General features: G+C 38.0%; 1 protein-coding gene across 4 annotated transcripts in view; it reads right to left on the reverse strand.

Annotated features, from left to right (window-relative positions):
* Window positions 1–10: 10 nt before the first annotated feature.
* The window catches only part of Gria3 (glutamate receptor, ionotropic, AMPA 3), a 291,195-nt gene continuing 263,288 nt past the window's right edge, over window positions 11–27,917 (reverse strand). For 2 of the 4 annotated variants that reach the window (XM_005401287.2, XM_005401286.2), the window contains 4 exons: window positions 22,579–22,826; window positions 7,578–7,692; window positions 4,725–4,972; window positions 11–419 (listed from right to left, as the gene is read on the reverse strand). In XM_005401287.2, coding sequence (XP_005401344.1) covers window positions 4,727–4,972; window positions 7,578–7,692; window positions 22,579–22,826 — 609 coding nt within the window. In that variant the 3' untranslated portion in view covers window positions 11–419; window positions 4,725–4,726. Of the gene's footprint in view, window positions 420–4,724; window positions 4,973–7,577; window positions 7,693–21,903; window positions 22,019–22,578; window positions 22,827–27,917 lie in introns of those variants that run through there. The other 2 variants (XM_005401288.2, XM_005401289.2) reach the window with 2 other exon arrangements.

Genomic DNA, 27,917 nt, shown 5'->3' on the forward strand with positions numbered 1-27,917 from the left:
TGTGTGTGTGTGTGTGTGTATGTGTGTGTGTATGTGTGTGTGTATTAAAGAACATGGTGTTCATATACTGTGCAGTGGTATCAAAGAATGGCTTTTCTTGAATTGATTTTTTTAGTAAGATTTTTTTTTCCCGCATACTGGAATCTTGCATGTCCTTTTTTTGTTGGTTTTTATTTTAATTTTTTTCAAGCAAAGCAAAAAGATTTCAGTGATGGTTTGCATTGTCGCAAGTCTCAGAGTTTTCCATAAGGCACTGAAGGAAAAAAAAAAATCAGTTTTTCCTATTGAAAGGTCATTGCACCATCAGCAATATTCGTGTCATGCCCGACACCAAGGAGAGTGAAATCTGGCTCAGGATCCTTGAAGCAGCCACATTTCCGGTGATTTCCTCTCATTGTATGCCTCCAGTGGGAAAGGATCTGCAAAGGCAAGGGGAAATTTAAAATTGAAGAGAGCTTTCTATTGGAAATTGAGAGATTCATGATGGCTCAGTAGATCTTGGACAAAATCTGTGGCTGTTTTCTCAAGTTGGCACTACAGGGCTGCACCTCATTTGACTGGCCTTAGGCAACAGATCTGGTTAAATTCTTCAGCTTCAGTGCAAATGCTTTGCAATAAGTTAGTTAGGATCATTCTCTACTAGGTGCATTTGTTGTACTGAGAAACATACAGGCCTTGCATGAAGTCAAACTCAAGACTTTATTCACTTAGGTATAGGTATGCTAGAAATGTTAGTGGCATTTACGTGAAGTATACAAAAGAGCTACACTGAAGAGTGTACATTTGTTATCTGTGACAAAGCATTGCTTTCCTAAGACCATAGGTGAACACTATTTCAGGGCACTGAATTGAAATCTCTTTTGACTGTGAGAGGAAAATCTGCTCATTGACAGGAAGGTGACTATTTCTTTTAATTCATACAACTTTAGTTCTTAAAATCTGAAAATAGCACAAGAGACAGCACATTCAGGAAAGAAGCTAGAGCAGTGATACTGAAGAAGGTGCTCCCCGACCATGGAGTCTTTGCCCTGACATTATGGGCCTGATTAAGTTGCTGCTGGTGGCACCCTTTGTTTGGAGGTAATTACTGGTGCAGGGGATCATTTGTCCCTGACTCTGAACATGGGGATCAATGCTTTGCTTCCTCTTCAAGCTCACACTCCCCTGTTCACCTTTTCCTTGTAGGCTAATAGAACACTTCTTTTTCTCCTGAGTGAACACTGAATTTAGCCCAAAGGAATAAGATAATCATTATCTACAACTGGCTCTATAATAAAATGTCTGCAAGAAGAATGTCAAAGATGCACCTGAAGGCCAAAAGGGCAAAGGAGGGCAAAATAAAATTAATATGGATGTGGGCCCAACTCTTCTCTGGATCCCCTAGTCCTGAGTCATATCTCTCAGAACTTGGAAAAGTTTTATATCTATTGCAGAAAGATCAAAATCCCTTTCCCGTATTGGCTATGGGGTGTCACTATCTACCTGGATGATGTTAGGAAAGTAACCTAACCCTTTAGTGCCTCTGTTTGCTTCTTTTAAATGAGGATAAATGAAATGTTATCACTGAGGTAAAAGTTCTCTTGAGAGAAAGAACGTTACCACCCTCCTTACCCAGAATTTTGTTTCCACTTGACGTAAGATCAGCTCTTTAAACTGGAGAAGGAAAATTTCTCCAGCAAGAATGCATATGCATAAGGTGCAAAAGGAAAATTGGTCCCTTTGAAAATGAGCCACACAAAGTTAATATTTCCTAAACAGAACAGTCTTAGAAGAAAAATGGAAACATTTTGCCCAAACTTCAGGTTGTTATAGTCTTGCCTATGCGAAGGATTTCAAAAATATTGTTGAGGAAACCAGAAAAAGCTAGAAGTAGTTCTGGACACCAAGGAGGAAACTGGAGTTTCTTCAAATAATAAGCAGAATCAACCCTAGGGTGCAGTGAATCTGGAACACTTGATGGTAGGTCAGTTGCCAAGTCACGTGGTACAGCAGGGAGGTTTCCAGGAACTGGTCAGGAATGCAGAGAGTTATCAGGTAGTCAAGAGGCTGTCTAATCTCTAGTAGGTGCTAAACATGATCTGAGCCTGAGGCACACGTGCCTATCCAATAACCCTGATGGTACTATCACTGATAGAAAATGAGAGATGAATCTTTTGTTTTTCAAGGATGCCCTTTTGTTGCCCAGATTTCACTGTGTCATATTCTCGCAGGTGAGCTATGCTGAGTCATTCTGCCTCAACAATTACTAGTACTATAACCTCCCAGGAAGGCTCTGACAATTACCAATAAAAGTGAAATGTCAGGATGTCTCTCCGTCTTTGTGCCCCTGAATAGACCTGGACAAATCTAGGCCAAGTCAGAGAACTGGAAATCTAATATCTAGATAACAAATTAGAAGTTTCTAGGAGATATTTTAGAACTTTGTTGGAAATCAAAAATGAATAGGGGAAGAGCTCACTCTTCATTTAACCAGTGCTCCTTTAACAACACATCACCAAATTGGCCGAGGACAGTAGACAGGATTCTATTTCTTGCTTAGCCTGCTTTGTACCACTTGACTGACACTTGTGAGGTTTTCTTGACAACTTCTGAGGCTTTTCCTTCTCATCTGGGGGCTTTACACAGGCTTGGAGGACAGATGTGTTTGCAGAAGCTCTTCCCAGGTTTTCTTAGCATCTCATAGATGGCTGCCAAGGTGCTGGCTAACTAGGCTCTAACCACATGGACCTAGTGTCTATTATATGTGACTTTTGTCTCAATTAGCCTGGAGTTTGCTTCATAAAAATGAATCAGCCAAGACCACTTTAAAAAGTCCAGAGTCAGAAGTGTGGTTGGCAAGTTAATTTCGGAGGCTATTTTTTTACAGTTTGATGTTCCCACCCTCCACATTAGGACTGCGACGTTCTGTTCAAACTAAGGATTGCTGATTCAGCTTTCTTTTTCTTTCTTTTATTGTTCTTTCTATCTTTTTTCTTTTATTTGTTTTTCTCTCATTCATTCTTTCTTTTATTCCCTACCTCCCCTCTCCCTTCCTTCCTTCCATCCTTCCTTCCTTCTTTCCCTCCTCTTTTCCTCTCTTTCCCCATTTTCCTTCCTCCTTCCCAGAGAATGGCATCTTCATGACCTGTAGCATGTGAAAAGTGTAGCATTTTAGGCCTTATCATAGATCCACTGAATCAGGATATATAATTTTATAAGACCACCACATGATTTGTGTGTATGCCAATGTTTGAAAAGCACTGCTCTTGGGCTTTAACAAGAGATTCAAGTTACAGTAGTTGGGAAGTAGGGACATAGATTCTCAGAACAGCTGATAAATAGTCTGGAGGCCTATATCATCTACTCAAGAGTAAAATATTTTAAGTACACTGAACATTAAATACCTGCACATAAACAGTGTTAATTACAGATAAAATCACGTGTCAAATATTCCCTAACACAAGGGGAACACTTTGTCAATAGGTTAGTTCAATGTACTGAATACATCGTGGGAAATGGCTGTAGCCTACAGGAGGACAGAGCAACCAGAAACTTCATCAAACAAGATAATTTCTGTGGTGAAGACTAATTACTTCTTTGGATGAAATGTTTAAAAATTGGCTGAATTTAGAATCATGATGTGAAATACAAGAAGTTCAAAACACAAATGCATTTGTAGAAATTCTAGCACACTGGCACTTGCGAGGTCAAAATCACTCTCCTAAAATAAGGGGGTATGAAGTTGCTAGTTCTATTCCACTTTAGATAAGCATGTTAGTAATGACAGATGCACTTGAAGTAATTAGACTATTTCTTTTAAACACTTCCAGAAAGGAGACATTATCCTAACACAAGCCTGCCTTTGAATGTGTCTCAGCTATTGGTGGGGTTTGGCTGTAGCTAACAGAATCAAGGTGACATCAGTCAGGCTCACTCAAGTATTAATTTGGGTTTGGTTGGCATCAGTGACTCGAGTCTGTCTTTTGAGAGACACAGTTCTAAGGAAGGGACAACAGCAGAGCTCAAAGATTAAGAAAATGGTCTCAGACTTAACTATTTACTTAGAAGAATGATAGATCCCTAATAGGAATGCTACACTACTTGAGGTGACAGGGCCTTACATCTAGTACTAGTTGTAATGTCAGTGCTAGCACAGCTCTTTGCCCTAACAGGTATACTGCCCAGCACGGGAGTTGCTGGGAGCATGCAACTGTTCAGTATTGAATATGTGGCTAGTATGGGGTGAGACATATCCAACGTATAAAATAGACCCCAGATTTCTAAGATCAATATGAATAAAAGAATGTAAAATAGCTCTTTCATTTTTAATATTTTTGCTTAATTGATAGCAGACTGAGATGATAATGGAGCTATTGGTCTAAATGAAATATATCATTAAAATTAATTTCACTTGTTTTTCAAGTGTGACTGCTAGACCATTTAAAGTTATACATGTGGTTTGTATATGTGGTTTGCATATACTTTTATTTAACAATACTGTTCTAGAGAATTTTTTTTTCTTTTAGGTCACGGATCATATTTTAATTACATTTATACTGTTAGAAAAGTCTCACTGTCTGACAAGAAAGGTCAATCATTGTTTCAAAAAACTGAACGGTTGCAAAGATGCTTAAAATAAGAAACCAAACTAAAAAAAAAAAAAAAACCAAACAAAGAAAAAGAAATATAAAGAGGTTAGCATACAGTCATGTAAGGCTGATTAGTTTACTAGACCTTAACCGTACCCCTAGATCTTAACACTTTCTGTTCCATACACGTTGTAGCCTTCTCTGTATGTAGCATAATTCTGAGTGTTGGTGGCAGGAGCAGGTTTAAAGTTTTGGGTGTTCTTTGTGAGTTTCATGCGTTTGGACTCTGCCCGAGATTTGTAACAGAATTCTATCAAAGCCACCATCATGGCCAGCCCCAGACCTCCGACAAGTATATAGAAAACGCCTGCCACATTGCTCAGGCTCAGAGCGCTGGTCTTGTCCTAAGAAAAATGAACAACACGATTAGTTCTTGGGCAAAAAAAAGGCAATGGGACATTATAATACATTACAACAGTATAGGATAGTTCTAAGTTGTAAAATAACTAAATATTGATGTAAGTGTTATGCCTCAACTCTGGCAACTGGCTAATGTTTCACAATGACCAGCAAGATGGTATATTGTGCTTCTGTTGACGGTTTTGATCCTTACCTAAACAGCCCTTTATTTTTCAGTCTTTATGCTCCTTTCATACTTAAAAATGGTGTTCAACAACTAAATAAAGCAGCGTTTGGTCATGGGAACAAAACAGTAAACACAAGCATAATTTATTCCTCTGCTAGTCTCAACAAATACCATTTTCCAGAGTTGAGCTGTGACATAAGCTCTACAGATGTAACACTCTTTTCATTTGGGAACTTGAAGCACTCTTTCCTCTCTCTGCCCTGCAACACCCCTTTCTCCCTTGTTCTCCCTGTGACCAACTTTGACAAACAGTCTTTAAGATACCAGGTGAGAATAGTAAGAGTTTCTGATATGCTTGTCTGGAAAGTTACTTCACGAGGGTTTGTTTTAAAAGGGTTAACACTCCTCTTTCCCCCAGTGACTGAGAAATTGCTCCCTTTAGGAAGTGGTTGCTAGATTCTCATCCTAGTGAAAATCAGGGCAGCAAGTCTTTGTACTCCTAGGACAAAAGTGTAGCACAAAGAATTGGCTCTGCTCCATTTTCCTGAAATTTTAAAGAGTCAGTCAGGACGACCCTTTGGGTCCTGGATTGGCTCCATACAAATCAAAAAGATTATCCAGGAGGCTGATGATTAAAAAAAAATCGAGCTGATTTTCAGCTTTTACTCCAGAGAATGTAGAGAATAGTTTAAAAAAAAAAGAAAAATAAAACTACACTTAATTTCTTTCTATTCAACATGGGGGAAAATCGAGGAAGCCGGTCAGTGACTTTCAGGTCAAACTATGAATCTGACTAAGCTATCTACCTGTATGAAAAAGCAAAAACTGAACTGCTGAATGATAGAAAGGAAAAAGTTGGTGTCCTGAGCCCTACCTTGAGGTAGGACACACCAAGGGCCGGGAGTCTTTCTTTGAAAAAAGAAAATAAAGTAGCATTTTGTAGTCTTTTTAGAGGGAATGTAACCATTTTGCTGCTGAGTGTGACTGAATGGAATACCCCAACTTTTAAGCCAGTGAATTTTGAGCATCTTATTTAAATGTCGTCAGAATGAGCAAATGATAGCCATCGCTCACCCTTAAGTTGTGGTTTAGCTAGTCCTGGTATATGTAAAGCATCAAATGGAAAGGGAATATGGCCATGTCCTTTTGATCCTATTTTCAAAGGAGCCAGGCCTGTACTTGTTTGCCTCAAAAAAAAGGCTTTTTGAAATTGAATCACATTCAGTAAGGGCGTGTTGGGATGCCTCATATCCACAGCAACCTTGCAAAATAGACACTCTGCTAAGATGAATGACAGTTAAGTGAGTGGTAGGAATTGTTGTCACTTAGGAGACAATGAATTATCTCTCTAAGGAGGTTGGTGAGACTATCTGCAAGTATGTTCCACAGTCTATTAGGAAATGGACCAATTTCTGGTAAGCCTCCCTCTGTCATCATATTTGTATGTGTAGATGGTATTTAAAAGGTGGGGGAGAGGTATTTAGCATCACCCATGAAAGCTGTAGCAACAAGAAAAGTTTCAAGTTCCACATGTTTCACAGCAGTTACACAATTCCCTGATGTGGGGTGTAGAAAACCAGTAGCAAAATGGTTCACTGCATGGGAAAATGAGTGGCATTTCATGAAATGAATTAACTGATACCACAATATTAGTTCAAAAAAAGGAAAAGGCAAAAATTGAAACTAAAAAAAACTTTCTTAGGGGAGCGAAGGGGGCAGGAAGGAGGCGGGGAAGAGTGTTTCATGCTTATCAATGTGATGTTATCCTGACAATGTATACCCTTAAGGAGCATGCGACTAAATTTTAAAAGTGTTACGTACAGAGATTCAAATGACACCTTTGGAGAGAAAAGTGTAACAGATTTAGTGAGCTTTGAGATCCAAATAGATATTGAATTCAATATGACAGCAGCTGGAAGGGAGCGAATCACTCTGCTTACAGAGACCAGTCTTTGTTTATTTGTTTTCAGATGGGACAGATGTAATATATTAACATTAATAACCAAAGATATTTACAACTACAAAGTCTCTGACACTGTAAGAGGTTAAAAAAATACTGTCACAACTGGATCTTTTTTTTTTCCCCTCTTGGTTGTTGTTGTTATGTTTTGTCTTTGCACTTTCAAAATGTGAAATACAGTAAAACCCCCTTATAACACAGCTTATTATTTTATGGCTTTAGACTGCAGTGGGCCACATTGAGTTCCCTCACCATCATCACAGCTCTGCAGAGTGTACAGCTGATGCCATGGGGCAAGCCTCTGGGGCTGCTGTTTGCCTTATTCCTTTAGTGCTGGTGTTATAAAGGGGTCCCACTGTGTCAGGGAGTGTGTGTGGGGAAGGAAAGCCGTTTTGGGGTAGAAAATAAACAGTGGGTCAAAATGTGATTGCTAATCAGTACAAAAAGACCTTCAGCGACTGACCTTACTCCCGGAGTCCTTGGCTCCACATTCCCCCTTATCGTACCACCATTTGTTTTTCAGCTTGTCTAAGATGCCTTGTTCACTGAGTTTCAATACTGCAAGGTTTACAGGCGTTCTTCACGTGGGAAATAACATAAATAACATTATATTATGTTATTTTATGTTATTCAAGCTTTAAACTACTTTAAAACTATAGAAAGCGATAAAGCAGGGGGCCCTGGCCACAGAGTAATTTTAGACACTGCAGGCAACCTGAGCATTACCTTATAAAAAGTTAACACTACAGCAACGCTATATTTACCAGGGCCTGCCCATATCGCTTTGAGTAATCGGCACACACTGTTAAATAATGAGGATAGAAAAAAAGGCACTCCTCAGATAGGCTGTGTGTGGTGAGGAGGGTCTCCCCTCGAGTGACAATCGTTGGCGGCAGCTTACTGTAGCTTTGTGATGGAGGCATATTAGGTTTGATCTAACTGGGTGTCTTGTTGTACTTCCAGACAGACAGCAACTTTTATGGGGCAGTCAGGAAGGGGATGGTGCCAGAAAAGGAAGCATTTCTATATTGTGGACTGACAAATGGATGAATCTGAACAGAAGATAGATTCTACCTTAATAACATGCCTTCTGATTTCTTGTTCCTTATTACACAAATCTATTGCCTAGCTGAAAATGCACTCAGAAAGAATTGTATGACATATATGGCCTCATTTCACAAACACGCCTTCTAAGTTCTTATGTACACAATGATCTCATGATCTTAGTATTAAAGGCATAATGTGGACTTCTGAGTTTTGGTAAAGAGGAGTAGTTTTAAAAGTGGAAAAACTGGCCTTTGCATTGTTTTTTGAGTTACTGACTCCCTGTCTTTCTGATACGGTCATATGTGCATGGTTAACTCAGGTCACCAGATAGGGGGCCAGATTGTTTAAGAACAAAATATGAACAGGGCATGATATAAAACGGCAAACTAACTGTGCACTGGAGTTAGGTAGCACTGGAGAGGAACAGTTTAGGTAAGTTCTTCTAGTGAGATGAGACTCCCTCAACTGAGAGGCTAGTGCAATCCCAGGAGGCCAGGTCACTGCTCCTTTGTCCTTCACTGCTGAAAGTATAAGGACCGTATTTGGAGCCATGGGACAAATGTATGAAACTTTACTGGCCCTAAGATAAAGTCTTTCTCAGAGATTTCTGCAGCTGTAAAATAAGAATATTGACCTTTACCCTGTCTTCTTCCTACTATTGAATTTTAAATGGAGAATGTAATAGTTTTGAGTAAAAACTCCATTATACAAAAGGTGTCATAAACCACCATTATGAAGCAATAAAATGTGTTCAGATTCATGTGGACACTATTGCCAACACTAGTGCCTGGTGGTCTGAGTGTCATTAACTTAAAAAAAGGGATCAGACAAAGATTTTGCAACCGTGACCATTCCATAAAATTTCTTAGCTTGTTTTGAGTAAGTTGGATCCAGTAACTGACAAGAACCCCTATACTCACATAGATATGGCCTCTACCATACCAAGTTGTAATGCCTATTTCCTTTCTTCTTCCATTTGCTCTTGAGAGCAGAGGAGTCATCCCACTTGGAGATACCTAAAATATGTATCATCACTTAAAACTAATATGTAATTTCAGAATACTTGAGATTTGACAAACTATAAGTCTTTAGTGTAGGGGCAGGTGACACTTCCTTGGTTAGTGCAGGGGCTGGCACATGAAATATCAGCATTCTGTAACTCACAAGGAAGTTGGGGTCTCTATATACTTTACAGAAGTTGTTTCAATGAATGCTCAAAATCTTAGCCTTCTCAAAGGCAAATCAGAGTAGCTTGGAACACAAAGCAATAAAACTGAGGCTCAAAACTGAGCCTCTGCTATATATTTTGGCAGTGAAAATGAAATCTTAGGACTTGTAAAAGCCAGACAGGCCATCTATGGCCCTGAGTCAGTGTTGGAGCTGTCTTCAACCCTACTCACACCATCTGCCCTGCTCCACTCTCTCCCTTCCTTCCCCTATTATTTGTATCACTTCCCTCCCAACGCTATCTTTTAAGCCAAACGCTGGCATGAAGCTCAGCAATATGCAGGTTGACTCAGATACAGGGCAAAGGTGCTTTCCAGTGACACAGAGGTGACCTGAGCTCGTCAGGACCACAGCAAAATGTACGAAACATTTTCTTCCTCCTTTCTGTGCTTCCTCCTTCTTTATTGCAAAGGGCTCTGTGTTGTCACACAGCTTTTTGCTAAGCCCTTACCAGGCCCCATCGTTCAAGAATCCGTTCAGTTTCTCTAGTACTGCTGCTTTCACTAGGTATTAGGTACAGAACAGTCAGACCAAAGGTCCTCACACTGGAGCCCGAAGGAGGGGTGTTATTCTTTAGAGATCTTGGTTTTTAAAGACGTTGTCAATCCTTAAGTGAGCTACTTTTAGCATGTTAGTTTAAAACAGTGATTTTCAAAGTGTGGTCTATGAAATCCTGGGGGACACTTGAAACCCTTTCATCAGAGGGTCTGTGAAGTCAAAACTTCTAATAATAATATTAAGACATTATCTGCTCTTCTCCCTATTATTCCCTCATGGTGATAGTGATATTTCCTGGAGACTACATGATATGTGACATCACAACGGATTGAATGAGAAAACAGAAATGAGAATTTCATTCTCTTACATTAAGCCAGATACTAAAGATATTTGCAAAACTACAGGCCAGCAGCACTCTTATCACTATTTCTTTTGCTTTGGAATACTATGGATTGTTTCCATGAAAAGGATATCATTCATGTTAACATATTGAGTGTATTACTTTTAGATGAATGAATGAGTGAAATTTTTCAGTTTTCATTTCTGATGTGGTAAATATTAATAGCTATACCACATAAACAAAATCTCTTTAGGGTTCTCAGTTTTTCTAGGAGTATAAAAGGGTCCTGGGACTGAACGTTTAAGAAGGACTAGTTTTGGAGGAGGGAAGTCTTTTCCTATAATAGGGGTGTATCCTGGGCTGCCACCATGTAAAGTTTTGCCAAAACCCAGGGTTAGTACATCAGTAAGCAACTTGGTATTTTACTTCTGACCCATCCTTGCTTTGCCATCCAGTGGCCTTAGCTGAATGGCTGGTAGCTGTTCTCCCCTCCCATGACCTGTACAGTTACAGTGGAGGTTACTTTAGAGCAATGGTCCTCAACTGGGGGGACTTTTGTCCTCCAGGAGACATTTGGAAGTGCTTGGTGTCATTTTTTGTTATTATGACTGGGTGGAGGAATGCTATAGACATCCGGTGAGTAGAGACCAGGGATGCTGCTATACATCCTGCAATGTACCAGAGGGCTTCCACAACAAAGAATTATCAGGCACCACTGCCAATAATGCTGAGGTTGAGAAACCAGGCCTCAGAGCATCCAGATCTCCTCTGGGATGCTGTAGGATATTAGAGAACTCTGACAAATGACATACTCCTAGACATTTAGTCTCTGATTGGAAAATAAATCACAGGGTTTATGAAATCTGGCAGGGAACCAACGTGCATTTGGGAACTTCTAAATAAAAATGAGGGAAGAAAACAAACAATTCAAGTAGCAGCACAGCCAAGGAGCATATAAAAGCTGTAATCAGAAATCACAGATAATACCACTTAGCAAGGTTAGGATAGCTGCCAAGTAAATAAAATACTTTTAAATGCTAAGGTTCCTAGAACTCCATCTTGCTGTGGTATAGACTAAATTTCCAAAATGGCGGAGAAAAACTGCTTTTATCTATACAGTGTTTTCCCTTATTGCAGTTTATTAAGCATACTGCCTAGCCCAAACCAAACCAACTAAATGTTTTGATACATTCTCCACCAACACACATGCACACACTCATACACACACAGACAAATGCACACACACACACATAACACATACATTGGTACTTTGAAGGAAAGGAAATTATGTGGGCATTTGGTTATTTTAAATGTCACTTTCTCCATGAAACCATTCTTTGCTCTTCCAATATTTTCTCTCCCCACCATCACCCTTTATCTTGCTTTGCTATTTATGGCAATGTTTGTGACTTGCCCTAGACTGTCTGCTTTTCGAGGGTAGGGACTGTGGCTTATGCACCTATGACTGTATTATACTTTTATAATAGTTATTTACAGTCATACTTTTCTCAAGAACTATCTGCTAAGTTGATATCTGTCCTTCAGTTTTTTGAAAAAAATTTTCAACCTATTACCTTTAATAATTATCATTCTAGTTTAATGATCACCTTAAGAAGGGAAAGTTATGGTCTCCCTCCACTTAATAAGTAAAGAAACTGAGGCACAGATAGGTTATACAATCAGCTCAAGCCACTACAGCAAATTACGGGGCAGGTCAGAAGGCAAATCAGTATACGTTACTCTCTGTGTGTTTTCCAGTGGAACACAAAAAAAGTAGCAGCTGCTCTTATTTTTGTTCTTGAGGTTTAGGTTCACAATGATTTTTTTTTTTTTTTCTTTAGGGATCACAATTCTCCAAATAACTATCAACCTAGCAAGCGTATATTTTGCAGCTGGAGCTTTTTACTGTGATGCAGCAATATGTTTTCAGGGTAGTGTTTCAAGCAATTACTACAGGCCCTTAACTGGTACCTGAGAGAATTATGAGTCAGAAATATTTATTGTATTCACCTCAGTGGAGAACAAAAAGAATTAAACAAAGTAGGTCAGATGGCTATCGTGGAAATTAGTCAAGCATTATCCCCTTGAAGGGCTTGCTATGAATTTTTTGCTGACTACAGCCCTCCTGAGACAAATTCATGGTTCAGTAAGCTTAGGGAGAAAACAGGGGGACTTTGTGATTTAATTGTAGCGGGTCTGGGAGTGTCTCCCCTTCCAAAATTGTTTTCCTAATTGATAACTGAAATTCTACTATGAGACTTTCACATCTGTAAGTTTGAGAAACATGCTTTGTGGAAACATAAGTCTTCCTGAAAAACAGGAAATGAAGCAGAGGTTTACTATTTACAAATAAAAACTCTTTATCCTGTTATATTTTTAAAATGTTTGCGTGTAGGTAAAAAGGTAAATTTCTCCAAAAAGAAAATATTTTATGGCATCTAAGTCATAAAAGTGCATATGGTTCAGATGCAGAGTGTGGGAAAATGCAAATCAGATAATTATTTAAGAGTGTGTGGAGGGAATACTGACCTGTGTCAGGATCTTGCTTACTTATTGTGGCAAATAATTATGCGGGGACACAGATTTATTTTTTGTATAGGGTAACTCACAGTGCCTTGATAATGAGTTCTATTTTTGAGGAAAAGTTCAGCTGATACAAATTTCTGTCTCCTCCATCCACGCCTGGCAATAAATCAGTTAAAAGGCACTGTGCTCGCAGGTGGTGGGTGTCTAGATTCCAGGGCAGTTACTTGGATACACCAACCAGCCATTTTAAAGAATCAGTGCTATCTTAGTGATGGTTAACCTTGCACTTTGGAGACAGTATTAGCAGAAAAATACAGTTGTATTTTTATTTCTGTGAAAGTATAAATCGTTTATTTAAAAATAAAAATTAATAAGACTTTTGATATATTTAAAAACAACTGCCCAATTTAAAATGTTTATTTCTGGAAATACTAAAAATAGTAAATAAAGTAGCTTGAAGCCATGTTGGATTCCTTACTATGAACCAAGAAATACAAGGGAAAGTAAGAAAAATTGGATAGTCTTGTGAATTAAATATCAAGTTGATTCGTCCAGATAATCTGGTGATCCTAGAAGGGTTGGGAGACGATTTTGTAATGATATGGCTCTGGGCCTGAAAAATATAGGAACTCAGGGTATAGTACGATTTATCCGCCTGAGAGACTGGGATATATTCTGCTCTAAATGGCTTCATTTCTTCCTCAGCAGGGGCACCTAAAGAGAAAATGCCTGTTTAATTAATGCCTGCAGAAGACCTTTAATGGTGCCCTTAGAAGGGACAGATATATGTGTAAATATGTATGTTACGGAGGAAGACAAGCTCACAAGACATGTAAAAGAAATAGATGAGCAAAGACAGTACATTTGCATACTTAATTAGAGTCTGGTCTGACAACACAGTATGTAGGTGGTGAAAACGGATCACAGCCTGAGCTGGAAGCCCTTCTTTCACCCTACCCCTGACCTGGACACTTGCTCCAAGTCATTAACACTCATCTCTTGGTATCTAGCGATGTTTTGAACTCTTCAGTATTATCTTTGGCCCATTGCAGGGACAGCAGTCATCTTTCCTTTGTCTGTTTTTTTTTTTTTTTTTTTTTTTAACAAGTGCAGTAAAGACGACTGAACCCAGCAAGCACTGAGCTCCAGTCCCAACCTGGTTTTTTTTTTTTTTTTTTCATTTATTTAGAAATTTTAAAAATTTTGCTTCCAGAGACAAGGTCTCATTACGTTGCCCAGGCGAGACTCTAACTTGTGATCCTTCTGCTTCAGCTTCCTGAGTAACTGGGTGGGATTACAAATTATGCTGCTTTGCCAGGCTTTTCTGTCTTTTTCCCTGAAGACACTTCAGGTGTTCATGCTGACAAGCCATCCTTCTCAATCGCTCACTCCAGCCTTGTCTGGTGAAGCCCTAGCTTTACTCAAGACATAAAAGGCATATATAGGTAGGCACAGCTGTCTCTGCCCAATTTGGTCTAGCTTGATTAGATGAAGACAATCGATGATCAAGCAAGAGAAGAATTTTTGTTGAACAATAGGATTTACTATGTAGTCCTTTATATTCTTTTGTGTGGGCTGACTTGGGATATGTGAAATGAATGTATCTATCCCTTCATATAGCAGTGGTTGGAGGCCATGGCAGTCCAAACCATTCTCTGGAGTACACTCATATCTGGAGCCCTTTAAAAAAATCATTATTCTCTTCTGTTTACATTCAATATTTCTATCTTTGGATCAGCCCGAACTTTCTCCAAAACCTGGGAGCATGAACACATAGGACTGCTGGCATTACTGAACTCAGACTATCCAGGTGACCCTCATTCCTTAGGGGCACATACAATGATTTGCAGAGTTGTGCGGCACTTAGCTGCTAGAAACTCTCTCTGAGAGTATATTTATAATCATGTAGTTCACAAATGTAGCTCAAACCTATTTCATTCCTTGTTAATGAAATCATCATTTAATATAAGTGCAAAGAGCAAATTCAATAATACATGCATATAACATTAGTGGCTCAAATCTGTGAGTCGTTTTACTAAGGGCCTAACAGTGCTAGTGACTGAAACCTACTGAGGAGCGTCTGTGCTAACACAGCAGACCCAGAGGCACCTTGAAAATATGTGGCTAAAGCCAGTGGTATTTAAAGTAACACCTTCTATGACTTCACAAGCTGTGAATTTCTCTGATGAACTTCTGCTAAGCTAGACTTCTGTAGCCAGCTTCCTCTTCTAGAACCAAAATCTAAAATCATTGGTGGTGGACTATTTCACACAGCCTAATTTGGCTAGGAAGGCTTCATACTCAATATATCCCTGATAAAGGGAAGAGGCTCAGGGAAGATATTAAGCTGAAGAAGGCAATTTTAGTTATAATGCGGTGACAGTTTCCTAAGTACGTGATTGGTATGAATCACTTGGAAACTCCATATTAACACACACTAAAAATTCACACTATCAAATCTGGTTGGGTTTATTATGCATGTGTGTTTTCTTTAGTCCATTTTCATGGCAGCAAGAGAGGCAAGAAGCTCAAATTCTGAGGGTTTCTGAAGGTATCCAGGTCACTGGGTCACAACTTTCAACTCCTGTTAATGCATGCATCATTTCAGTTCACCAGAAACACAAAGGATAAGGGTTTCTGAAGACATCTAGCGCATCCCCCTGATTCTAAGCAAAACATGCATTAAGAATTTAATTTTATGGGTGCCACCATTCTCTTTTTCTGTAATAGCCATTGAGAAATAATTGGTCTTAGCTTATATCTAAATATAGATTCCAAAAATGGTGTCTCTCTATCAGATCTGCAAGCTGACTACTGGTTGCCATGCCAAGTATATCTACCATCCTCCTGTAACACATATTCTAGCAGCCACATGCCTCATCTGCACTTGCAGCAGTGATGCTAGACAGGACACACTAGCAGTCTTACCATATATGTAATACATATAAACACATGTACATATGTAATAGTGTATGTATGTATGTGTATATATTTATATATATACATATATAGTATACATATATTTAAAAGTATGCTATTGCCTTAGGTCTATATTTTGAGATGTATTCATATCAGTGCCAGATGAAATTAAGCAAAAAGGTGAATCCAGAACTTGGATCCCATTTTTTGCCACCTCTGACCAATGGATATCAGCCTCATGTGCCAAGGGCCAAATGCTATACCGCTCTCTAGAAGTCAAAAGAAAGAATTTCAATTGTTGTCCATAAAAGATATTCGTCCCCACCCCCGCTCCACCAGCCCCAGCTCCCACCCTAAACAAATGTTTTCAGTTGCATCAAATCCTTCATGTTTCTTTGCCATGACTGTCCTACCTTTCAGTCAGTGCAGTTCTATCATCTCTCAAAATTAAAGCAAACCAAATGATCTGATTTGGTCTTCAAGGGGCAGACAGGGCAGATATGCAGCACTTCAGTCTTTGCCACTGCAACGGTGTCTTTCCTTTTGGCAAGTAGATATCATCCTTACCTTCAGGCTTTTCATTCCTGCTGTTCTTTCTGTAGCACTGATGTTGGATATTTGGTCGTTATTTATCAATAAGAAACACATTCATGTTATCAGGATAACACCAAAGGCAAACAGTCATGCCCTAATCAAGAACTCATGTTAAGGCCACATAGTCAATTTTTAAAAGTCACAGAATGGCATAACTTAAAATGATTTTCTTTCTGGATTTTATATTGTTTTCTGGTAGTAGAATTTATTCTTTAACACCATTTGGAAAAATCAGTGGTTTGGCAGCCACAGTTCTTAAGGCAATAGGTCCCTTGCTTGAAGCAGCCATTTGAGAAAATGTGAGGATTTGCTCTTGGGAGGAAGGCCAGAGTAAGTTCAATGAGCAAATTTAGTCACTACCAGGAAAGAAAACTGTCAGGTTCTTCATATTTCCAGGAGGCAGTACCAGCACAGAAACATGCAAACCAACGAAGATCATAACATACTCACCCTACTCCTTGATCTCAAACCAGTCTTGGGGATTCACAGGAACTTCTGCTAAGACCCAGGAAGAGCCATCGATCTGTAATGATTCTTGCCTACACACATAACAGTGTCAATAAAGAGTCATTGGGATCCATCTTAACCCTGGGTATCCAAAATTTCTACCTTTAGAGATGGCTCCTGCCAGTAAAAGATCCATTTTGTTGCAGGTAAAAGCAAATGCAGATTCAAATCCACTACCCAAGGCCCAAGAATATCAAAGAATTCTGGGTGTGGAAGAGAGGTGATTAAGAGATGGTGGCATAGGAGAGGAGAATTTTAGACATACACAAAAGAAGAAATACACACAAACTGAAGATCTCATTTATACATATGGAAAACACAGTTATAATGCCTTCTGTCTAAGCTCCACCAACTATGGAGCTGAGGGAATTTGGAAATAGGCTATATCAAAGTGTCACTTTTTATTATCTTTGAATAGAAGAGAGACCTGCTAAGCAAATGCATGGGATTTAAAAAAAAAGATTGCTAGGAAGAGAGGAGGAACCTGTTTGAATTCCTTAAGAGAACAAACTTTTTTAGATACCACAAAAGCATCCACATGAAAGTAAACATAATTTTAATTATATGTAATTTTTGAATCTATCAAGGCAAATTCTCTGTTTTTCCCTAATATGTGTGATGCACATCAGTCTGTTTCTTCTAGTCTTTCCATATCTGAACTGCACTTCTATATCAATACTAAGCCATAACCATGATCTTACCACGTATTTAAGTAATGAAGATTTAACTGCATACTCCTGTTTTGTTCCTCTTTTCCCCTTACATGCCATACAAGTCAGTACAGTGACCACCTATTGTTCCGTTTTCATTGAAGTCAAGTGGGGGTCAGAATGTTCCATTTAAAATTCTGTTCCATTGTTTTCCAAAGCACACAATATGTGCTGTTTTTCACCTTAAAAGATACAAATAATGAAGTCCACTTAAATATCTGGCTAGAGCTAAAGCCAGGAACAAATCTTGGATGAGGCAAGGTATGGTTTATAGTAACTTCTCATCCTCATCAAATAGCTTGTGTCACTGACCCCACTCCTATTAGCTAGGTAAAGCTAGATGGGAAAGCCAAGCTGGCACCCTTTACCGAAGATTAAGGAAATGAAATTAGGTGGGTGGAGGGACCAGAACAATGTAAAAGTTTGAAGCAACAGGCAGCTGTGGAAGGCAGCTGATATGCCTCTATGGTAAGTCAGTAGCTAAATCTCCATCCTACTGTGAGTCACAGTGATAGACTTCAACTAGCTGTGTCACAAACCCCTAGTGATCTGGGTTTATCCCTAAAACAACTTACTGGCTCTTAATTAGTGAATTTGCACACATGTTGTAATAAAGCACTGACGTAAAAGGGTGATTTTCAGGTTAAAAATTTCCAAACTACAGTTCTAATTTCTGTGATCTTTGCCTCCGCATTTGTAGTCCATCAAGGAAAGACCAAGTGTACTTGGCTTAGGCCTTATTAGTTCAGGTTGGAAAACTGGTAAAGCCAAGCAGTGTTTTGGTTCTGGCCTATAGATCAAATTCAGGAGCTTCCTCAGTTACTGATTTTGTTCTAAATTTCTTTCATCTTTTACATTAATTTAAGCATGTATACATTTACAGCAGCCTGAAAATTTCTGATACTTTATATGATATAGTGATTTTTCTAGAATAGGTTCAAAATATATAATGGCTCATGCCATGGAGGAAAAAGTCAGCAATTTAACATAATTGTCCATTTTTCATTATTTAAGGGTGTAGGAGTGAGATGGAGAGATAAGCAATACAAGTATTTATTCCTCTTCTGATTTCAGAGGTAATAGGTGCAGAAGTGTTTTTGTAAAAGTAAAAGCACTTCTACATGTCAGACTTTGTGATTATTGTCATTTTTAGTAATAAAGACTGAGGGCTGGAATGGCTTAAACATGCCATTTGCCTAGTTACCAAGGTAGTTGAAAATGAACCTGATTCTTATGGAAGCATCACATGCAACTAGATTCACATTACTCATTGGGTAGGTAGATGCAATAAATTGCTCTCTGCATTATTATCACAAGAGGGGACCCTGAAAGTCAGCAGAGATTTGTGACATCATTAGCTGTGTCACCTTCTCAAAGTCACCAATATCTCTGAGTCTCACTTTCTCTGTGAAATGATGGTATATTCAACAGTCAGCTGTCATATTAACTAGGAACAGGATCAATAAAGAAGTTTAATTCTCAAGCCATTTTGCTAATACAGTAAAACTTCACTGATTTGGACTGAGGGGAAGGATTGTCTGAATGAGTAAAGCAAGTCCTGAATTACAAAATGGGCCTGACGAATGACAGTCTTATTATTTTAAGTCTATTTTATAATTCAAATTGACTATAAAACATTGCTTTAGTGGAGGTTCTTGTTATTTTAGCAGATAAATTTTTAATGAATATGATTATATCTAATGAAGTGTTTCCAATATTTGGAAAGGGGTTTGTTCTCTTAAGGGGAAATCCCATTGACAGTCTAGTCTAAACTCTTCATTTGCTTAACAAACTTCTCTTGTCTCCATCTTTAATAATAATACAAAGTCAATTTATAGATGTCCCTGTTTAGCTTATCACAAATTATTATTTAGAGGGCTCCAAATCCACAGGGTTTCACTGTCATTTCTACCTCCTTCTCCGTTGATTTGTGTTTAGCATCACCACTAAGGAGCGGTAGAACAGAGTCAAGGTCCTCTCTTGCCCCACTTTCTTGCTCACTCACAGAAAACAGCAGGTAGCGAGAAGGAAGAAGACAAAGGCAAGCTCCTTGGTAATCCAGAAAAGGAATTAGAAATTGCTGGATGTTCATCACTGACCAGGCTATTATCCATAGTTGAGAAAAGGGTTGACTTATTTTAAAAGTTGACTGAAGAAATGACCAAGAAAAGTCATCTGAAAAATGGCGGGCAGGTCGTGATATGGTCAAAAAACTGGCAAATATTTAGGGCCTGCTGACATATCCTCTATTTGTGTATCAAAATTCAAATAATCTGGAAATTGTAAGCTGGAAATAAAGTTGCTTGATAAAACATTTTTAGCAGTGCTAGCTGAGGAAAAAAGCTCCATTGCTGGTTGTAATTAGCAAATAAGTGGCCTAAAGTTTTAGGGTCTTCATCATACCAAAATATCTGGGTGAAAAGTAAAATTTAAACCAAATATGTGTAGTTTTTGTTTATGGAACATTAGACATCTGGTTATTTGAAAATTTCTGGGTACTTGATATCATGTGGATTATTTCAAGTCATTTTGTTATAGTCCATGGTTGCTTTCCACTATGTCGAGTCTGAATGATGAGTTCATTAGAGCCATGTATCCAATCCAGCTTAATTTTTATTCTGCAGCTCACTTCAGTGATATAATTAGCTTCTTTGTGGCCTGCTAATAACATGAGAAAAAGATTGGAAAGAAAGTGCTAAGTACTTTGAGTATCACGTTAGCCATTGTAAAAATCAAATGAACCCAAAACTTGGAGAAATTGTCAATGTCATCATTTCACATTGGTGGGAAAAGAAGTTACTGCTTTTTGACACATAGTAAAACCTTGATTAATTGGAATCCATAAGGAATGATGGAATTTTCATTAAGAATACCCATTTTGTTTCATTCTTGGCTAATGACATGTTTTCTTAAAATGCTTGTTTCCACTTTCTTGCTTCAGGGAAGCAGCCTCTAATGTTTGTGGCTCAATCCAGATGGAGAGAAGTTATAGGAGAAAGAGCTGAATGTGATCTAACCACAGGCTATCTCTTGGCAAGTGATTAAAACATCATTTCCTTGAGATCTTCTTTTTGGGTACTATTGATGCTTTCTCATCAATGTGAAGTTCTGAGGGGGATCATTCAGTTAGTTGGGGTACTGGTTATGTTCTCGTTAATCAAGGTTTTACAACAAAAGGCTTTGCTAATAACTGGTATGATTATAAGCATAAGTCAGTTGTTTTTAAATTTATGTCTTTGCAAATGCTCTGAATCAGTGTTTCCAAACCCATATTATACTGTAGACTGGCAAACTAACTTTTGCATCAGGATCCTGAGGGATGGAGAGGAAAAGAGAAGAGTGGAGGTACAACCATTGTATCTGAAGGAGAAAAGTTTTGGCTTGCCTGTCTGTTGCTCTGTGATTGGGAAACACTCACTGTTGTTCACCTTAAGATGTCCGTCATATCTTGATCGTATGAGAGCTGATTTCCCATGGTTCAATGCCATTTTCATACCCTTCGGGCCATGGAGAATTCCATTTTCAGGTCCTCTCCTGTACTTACCCAGTGTGTCTTTCCATGACTTGGTGTCTTGCCTTCTGAGTGATCCCTTATTTCTTGTTGCTTGGATGATGACTACTCATTCATTCTAGACCCAAAGAATGTTAAGAACCAAAGGAATGCCAGGTAAGACGCGCTTTCTCACAATGGCAGCGTGGATTACAGTTAGACCTACCTGAACCAAGAACATGGCTATAGAGAAGCCAAATCAAGCATCCACACACATAATATCACAGTTAGGCGGCGCACTTGTTTAAATACACAAAATATCTTTGAAAATTCTCTATATGTGATGACCTATTGCAGAAAGACCCCATTTAACTTGAAAACCAATCTTGTTCTTTGGTTTTCAAGTTAAGTGGGGCCAGCTTAGATGGGCCACCACATATAGAGAATAACATCTCAACATTCATACACATAACTGAGGAAGTCACCCCTACTCAATCAACCAACTTTTATGAACAACCATCACATCTCAGAAAAAAGAAACTATAACCTGACTTTTTACTACATGGATCTAATTTCACACATCACTCAACTGAGGCAGGTGGGGACAGTCTCACAGTAAAGCCTTGGGCTCTTGAAAGCCTAGAGCATTGAAACGCACATGGCCTTTGTAAAGTAACTAGTGCGGTGTGCCAGGGAAGGGAAGAGGTGTCAATGGGAGCCTCTGTCTGGGAGTTTAAGAAGGGACCCAAGTTAGATCAAAAATGTGGGCAGTGCCCTAAAGTGTTTCTGGTTCCCAAAGCTGCCAAGCAAGGGAATAACCTGGTCATCCCACTTATGTGTGAGTCTCGTGCTCTCTCCTCAATAATAAGATAACAGTCTTGCCGATTACTCGTCACTAAGGGTACCCGGTTGTGGTGACATTGAGGCTGACCTTGGAGTCACCGCCCCCGCTGCCGCACTCTCCTTTGTCGTACCACCATTTGTTTTTCAATTTGTCCAAGAGGCCTTGCTCATTCAGTTTTAATACTGCCAGGTTAACAGCATTTCTTGAAACGATAAAACATAACTTGTAAGAAAATGCACAAATGCTTAGGAAATCGTTAACGTATAAAAAGGAGCACAAGAGGACAAATTGGCTAAATTTCACAGAACGTGGAGCTATAAAAATGTCTGTACAGCAAATACAGGGTTAAATATTGGAAGGTGGCATGGAGGATAACATTTGCTCAGAACTGAAGTGTGCGGGATGGGGAAATTGTCTTTGAGAAAAAAAGTAACAAGAACACCACATCCATGCAATTAACATTCGTCACATATGGCACCATAACTTGGCTTTTACCATTTAAATTGAAAAAGCCGTTGAACTGTAAAATTAAAACAGCAACAAACAGTCAGAGAGGACAACACAGAGAGAGAACATTAAAAAAATGGATGCATTAAAGAGATGAGACCATAATTTACCGTCTTATTTAACTCCATGGAATATTGTAGATTTTAAACTTTTAAAAGTTACCTCAAAATCCACAAGAAAGAAAATGACAACAAAATGCATCAGGGTAGGTGGAATACTATAACAACATGGATATTGTTATATTATTCCACCCACCTTAATGCTGAGCCTTTAGGGGTTGCCACACCATAGCCTTTGGAATCCAGATTTCCACCAACTTTCATCGTATCACACGGTTTTCTCTGCTCAATGTACTCATTCATGGTCGACTCCAGCAGGAAGGCAAACTTCCCCTTGGACTTCCGCACTCGGGCCACCCCATCTGCTGTTGTTTTGGTAAACACAGATGGCTCTGCTGATTTCATGTAAGACCACATTTTCTCATACACAGCAATTTTGGATCTCTGCAACAAAGAGATAAGAGTTCTTTGAACTGCCAAACTTGAAAACTGAAAGAGGACCTAGTGCAGTAGTTTTCAAACATTTTTGATTGCAAGCTGTGGAAAGAAAATCATGTTACACTGCAACTGAGGAGACATATCCAGACATGTGTCAACATGTTTCTAAAGCAGGTTTCTTAAAACCACATGCATTCTTGCTGTGCAATGCTCTTGGATATTTTCTATTTTAATTCACTTTAAAAAAATGCGGCTCATAGTCAGGCATGGTGGCACACTGCTGTAAGCCAAGCACTCTGGGAGGCAAAGGTAGGGGGATCACAAGTTTGAACCCTGCCCAGGGAATTTAGCAATTTAGTGAGACCTTTTCTCAAAATAAAAAATAAGAAAGGCCTGGGGCTGCAGCTTAGTGACAAGACCTTGGGCTCAATCTTCTGTACTGCAAAAGTAAAACTGGTTATGACTCACTGAATTTATTTTATGGACTCACTAATTGGTTAAAATCCAGTATGAAAAACTTCATTTTAATCTTCTCTCAATGAAGAAATCTTTTCATACAAAATCCTGGTATGTGTTTTTCCTGTACTTGCCTGAAAGAAAAATCATTATAAAAATGTACAATCAAGACAGGTGTGGTGGCACACACCTGTTATCGTGGCACTTGGGAGGCTGAAGCAGGAGGATTGCCGTGAGTTTGAGGCCAGGCTGGGATATATAAGCATGTTCAAGGCCAGCCAGCACTACATAGTGAGACCTGGTCTCAAAACAAACAAACAAACAAACAACTCCAACCCCCTCAACAAAAAACAACATCAACAGAATATACAATCGTTTTAGTCAGCCCTTCCAGCATAGCACATAAATTATTGTAATAAAGTATTTCCTTATTCTGAGCAGACTCTTGTCCATAACTCTCATTCTTTAGCACTATATGCTAGCGTTATACAAAGAAGTTCTTCAGGTTCTTCTGTACAGTGATCCTTCAAGCATTGCAAGGCTTTTATTTTGTCCCCTCTTCATCTTTTCATTATGTGAAACTCCACTGATAATTTTTCTAGAATTTTCACAACTTTAACCTTTTGTACATAGACTCAGTCTAATTTGTGATGTCTCTCTTAAATTGGAATATCTAAAACTAACATGGCACTCCCAGATATATGACCACAACAGAGATAAAATAAAACTGCTTCTTGCTATTGGAGCATTACTTTCTATCAGTGTTGCCTGATTTTGCCTTAAAATACTTAGTCATTTATCCATCCTTTCAACAAATATTTACTGAGCACTTGATATAGATAAAGCACTCTAGTAGAATTGTAAAAACTGTATGAGGTATGTTTTAAAACTAGTGAATATTTAAATTAAAATTTATTAAAGTAAAAGACACATTGCCATTAATGCTCCACAAAATACTCTCCCTCACCTTGAACACACTTATATAATCATTGTTGCCATTTTGTGAAGCAGTTGTGGAGTCCTCTTTCGTGGGTGTCTTTAGTTGCATTGTTGTGTCTGCCTCAACACCCCAAACTGATTCAAAGTGTTCATTTTTCATAGTCATTTTTACTTTTGGGAGGATCCAGAAGTGGTATGGTGCCAAATCTGGTGAATAAGGTGGATGACGCTGCACATAATGCTTTTATGAGCCTGCCTTTCTGTTGGATGGCATTTGACAGAAGTATTCACTGTATTTTTAAGCACAATTTGTAAAGACATTCACAAAAGAGGACTTTAAGAACTTTTTTTAATTTTAAAAAGAAAAAAATAAAATTTCAAAACAAGATAACAGGAAAGTAACAATGGTTAATACATTGCATATTGCTATCTTTAAATTACTCAGAGTACAAGATATTAGCATTTAATTGTCCAAACAATATTAGCACAAATTTTTCTTTTCAATGAAGTAAGAGAAATTAGTAGTATAACTACCTCAACTAATATGTATATATTTGCTTAAAAATATACCCAGAAGGGGAAAAGATACCCAGAAGGGAAATAGCTGTGTTAAATGAGACCTCCACTCCCAGTTTTTTGAAGAATCTCAACACTGATTTCAAGAGTGGTTGCACCAGTCTACACTCCCACCAACAGTGGGGAAGGGTTCCTTTTTCCTCAGAGCCCCTCCAGCCTTTGTTATTGGCTGATTTCTTGATAATAGCCATTCTTTCTGGGATGAGATGCAATCTCAGTGTTGTTTTAATTCGCATCTCTCGAATGACCAGTGATGTTTAACATTTTTTTCATATATTTGTTGTTTTTATTTCTTTATCCAAGAAATGTGTATTTATCTCAGGTGCATGTTTTTGGATTGGGTCTTTAAATTTGGGAGGTCTGATATTTTTTAGTTCTTTATATGTTCTCTATATTAATCCTTTGTTTGAGGAACAGCTGGAAAACACTTTTTCCCACATTGTGGGTTGTCTTTTCACTCTGTTGGTGGTTTCTCTTGCTGTGCAAAAGCTTTTAATAAGATGAGATTCCAGTTGTTGATTCTTTTTGATAGTTCCTGTGTGTTTGGGATTTTATTCATAAAATCTTTGCCTACACCAGTGTCTTCAAGTGTTTTACCTATTATATCTTCCAGCAGATTTAATGTTTCTGTTTTAATATTTAGATCTTTGATCCACTTAGAATTTAGTTTAGTTCATGGTGAAAGATATGGGTCCAGTTTTAATCTTTGGCATGTGCCAATTTTTCCAGCATCATTTATTAAAGAGGCTATCTTTCTTCCAGTGAATATGTTTGGCACTTTGTCAAAGATAAGGTGATTGAGGATGTCTGCAGTTGTACCTGCATCTCCTAATCTGTTGCACTGATCTTTGAGTCTGTTTTTGCCAGTACCATGCTGTTTTTATCACAGTAGCTTTATACTATAATTTTAAGTCATTCATCATCATGCCTCATGCCTTGCCTCTGCTGCTCAGAATTTTCTTTGCTATTCTATGTCTCCTCTGGTTCCAAATAAATTTTAGAATGGTTTTCTCTAATTCTGTGAGATATGCTATTGGAATTTTCATCAGAATTGCATTAAATCTGTATAATAGGTTTGCAAGTATGGCCATTTTCAGTATATTCACTCTTCTTACCCAAAAGAAAGGGGTATCCTTCCATTTTCTGATATCCTCTTTGATCTCCTTTTCTGGAGTACTGTAGTTTTCAGTGTAGACATCTTTTACATCCTTCATTAGATTGATTCCTAGGTATTTCATATTTTGGATGGTACTGTGAAAGGTGCTGTTTTCTTAATTTATCTCTCAGTGAGTTTGTTATTTCTGTACAGGAAGGCTATTGATTTTTGAGTGTTGACATTGTATCCAGTTATGCTACTGAATTTGCTTATTAAATCTAGCAGTTTTTGAGTGGCATTTTGGGGGCCTTCTATGTAGAATATTATGTTATCCATAAATAATGATAATTTAACTTCTCTTCCTATCCTTATTCCTTTCACTTCTTTATCTTCTCTAATTGTTCTGGCTAAAGTTTCCAGGACTATGTTGAATAAGAGTGGAGACAGTGGACATTCTTGTGCTGTTCCTGATTTTAGAGAAAAACTTTCTGTTTTTGTCCATTTAGTATGATGTTGGCTGTTGGTTTGCCATAAATGGCTTTTATCAGATTGAGTTAAAGACCATTTATTCCAATTTTCTGTAGGGTTTTTATGATGAATGGGTACTGAACTTTGTCCAAAGCTTTTTTTGCATCTATTGAGATGATCATATGATTTTCTGTCCTTGGCTTTCTTAATATGGTGTATTACACTTATTGATTTACATATGTGTTAACCATCCTGCATCCCTGGGATGAATCCCATTTGATCATGGTATATAATTTTCTTGACGATTTCCTGCATTCTGTTTGCCAGTATCTTATTGACGATTTTTGCATCTATGTTCATTAGGGAGATTGGCTTGTAATTCTCTTTCTTAGTTGCACCCTTCTCTGGTTTTTGTATCAGGGTAATGTTTGATTTCACGAGTGAATTTGGAAGTAAATTCACTCCTGGAAGTAAAATGTTTGCTTTCCTTTAAATTTCTTTAAAGTATTTGAGAAGTAGTGGTGTTAGGTCTCTAAATTTCTTTTATAATTCAGCAGTAAATCTATCAGGGCCTGGGATTTTCTTTGCTGGTAAGTTTTGAATTACATCTTTGATTTCAATGATTCATATTTGTTTATTTAGGATTTTTATATCTTCTAGATTCAGCTCTGATAATTCATGTGTAGCTAGAAATATGTACATTTATTCTGCATTTTCCATCTTATTAAAGTACAAGTTTTCAAAGTAGATATAGATGATCTTCGGGATTTCTACAGGTTCTATTGTGATTTCACACTTTTTATTCCTAATTGCATGGACTTGGGTCTTTCCTTTCCTTTTTTGATAAGGTTGGATAAGGGTTTGTCAATTTTTTAATCTTTCAAAGTACCAACTCTTTGATTCATTGATTCTTTATATTTTTTATTCTCCAATGCATTAATTTCTGTTCTGTTCTTTATAATTTCTTCCATCATATGAGATTTTGGCTGAACCTACTCTAGTTTTTCTAGAAGTTTGAGGTTCACCATTAAGTTATTTATTTGCACTTGCTCTGTTTTCCTGATGTGGGTATTTACTGTTATAAACTTCCCTCCTAGGACTCCTTTCATTGTATCCCATATGTTCTAGTATATTGTATTGTCATTATCTTTAGTTGTAGTGCTTATTTGATTTTTCATGTCCATTAATATTTGTTTTATATAGTTGGGTGCACTGGTATTTGTTTCATGTATATATTTGATTGTTATCCCTTCCTCTTGGATTGCTCTCTTTCCATTGCTGAAGTGACCTTCTTTATCTCTCTTAATCAATCTTGGCTTGAAATTCACTTTTTCTGCAAATAGAATAGCTACCCCTGCTTTTTTCTGGGTTCCTGTCACATGAAGTATTGTTTTCTGTCCTTTGACTTTCAGTCTCTAAATTTCTTTTTGAATTAAATGTGTTCCTTCTATATATTGTTGGATCTTGCTTCTTGATCCATTCTGCTAATCTGTGTCTTTTGATTGGCAAATTGAGACCATTAACAATGATGGTTATAACTGATGTGTATTGACTTATGTTAT

This window comes from Chinchilla lanigera, unplaced genomic scaffold (genome assembly GCF_000276665.1).
Source record: "Chinchilla lanigera isolate Chin_1 unplaced genomic scaffold, ChiLan1.0 scaffold00072, whole genome shotgun sequence".
NCBI lineage: Eukaryota > Metazoa > Chordata > Mammalia > Rodentia > Chinchillidae > Chinchilla > Chinchilla lanigera.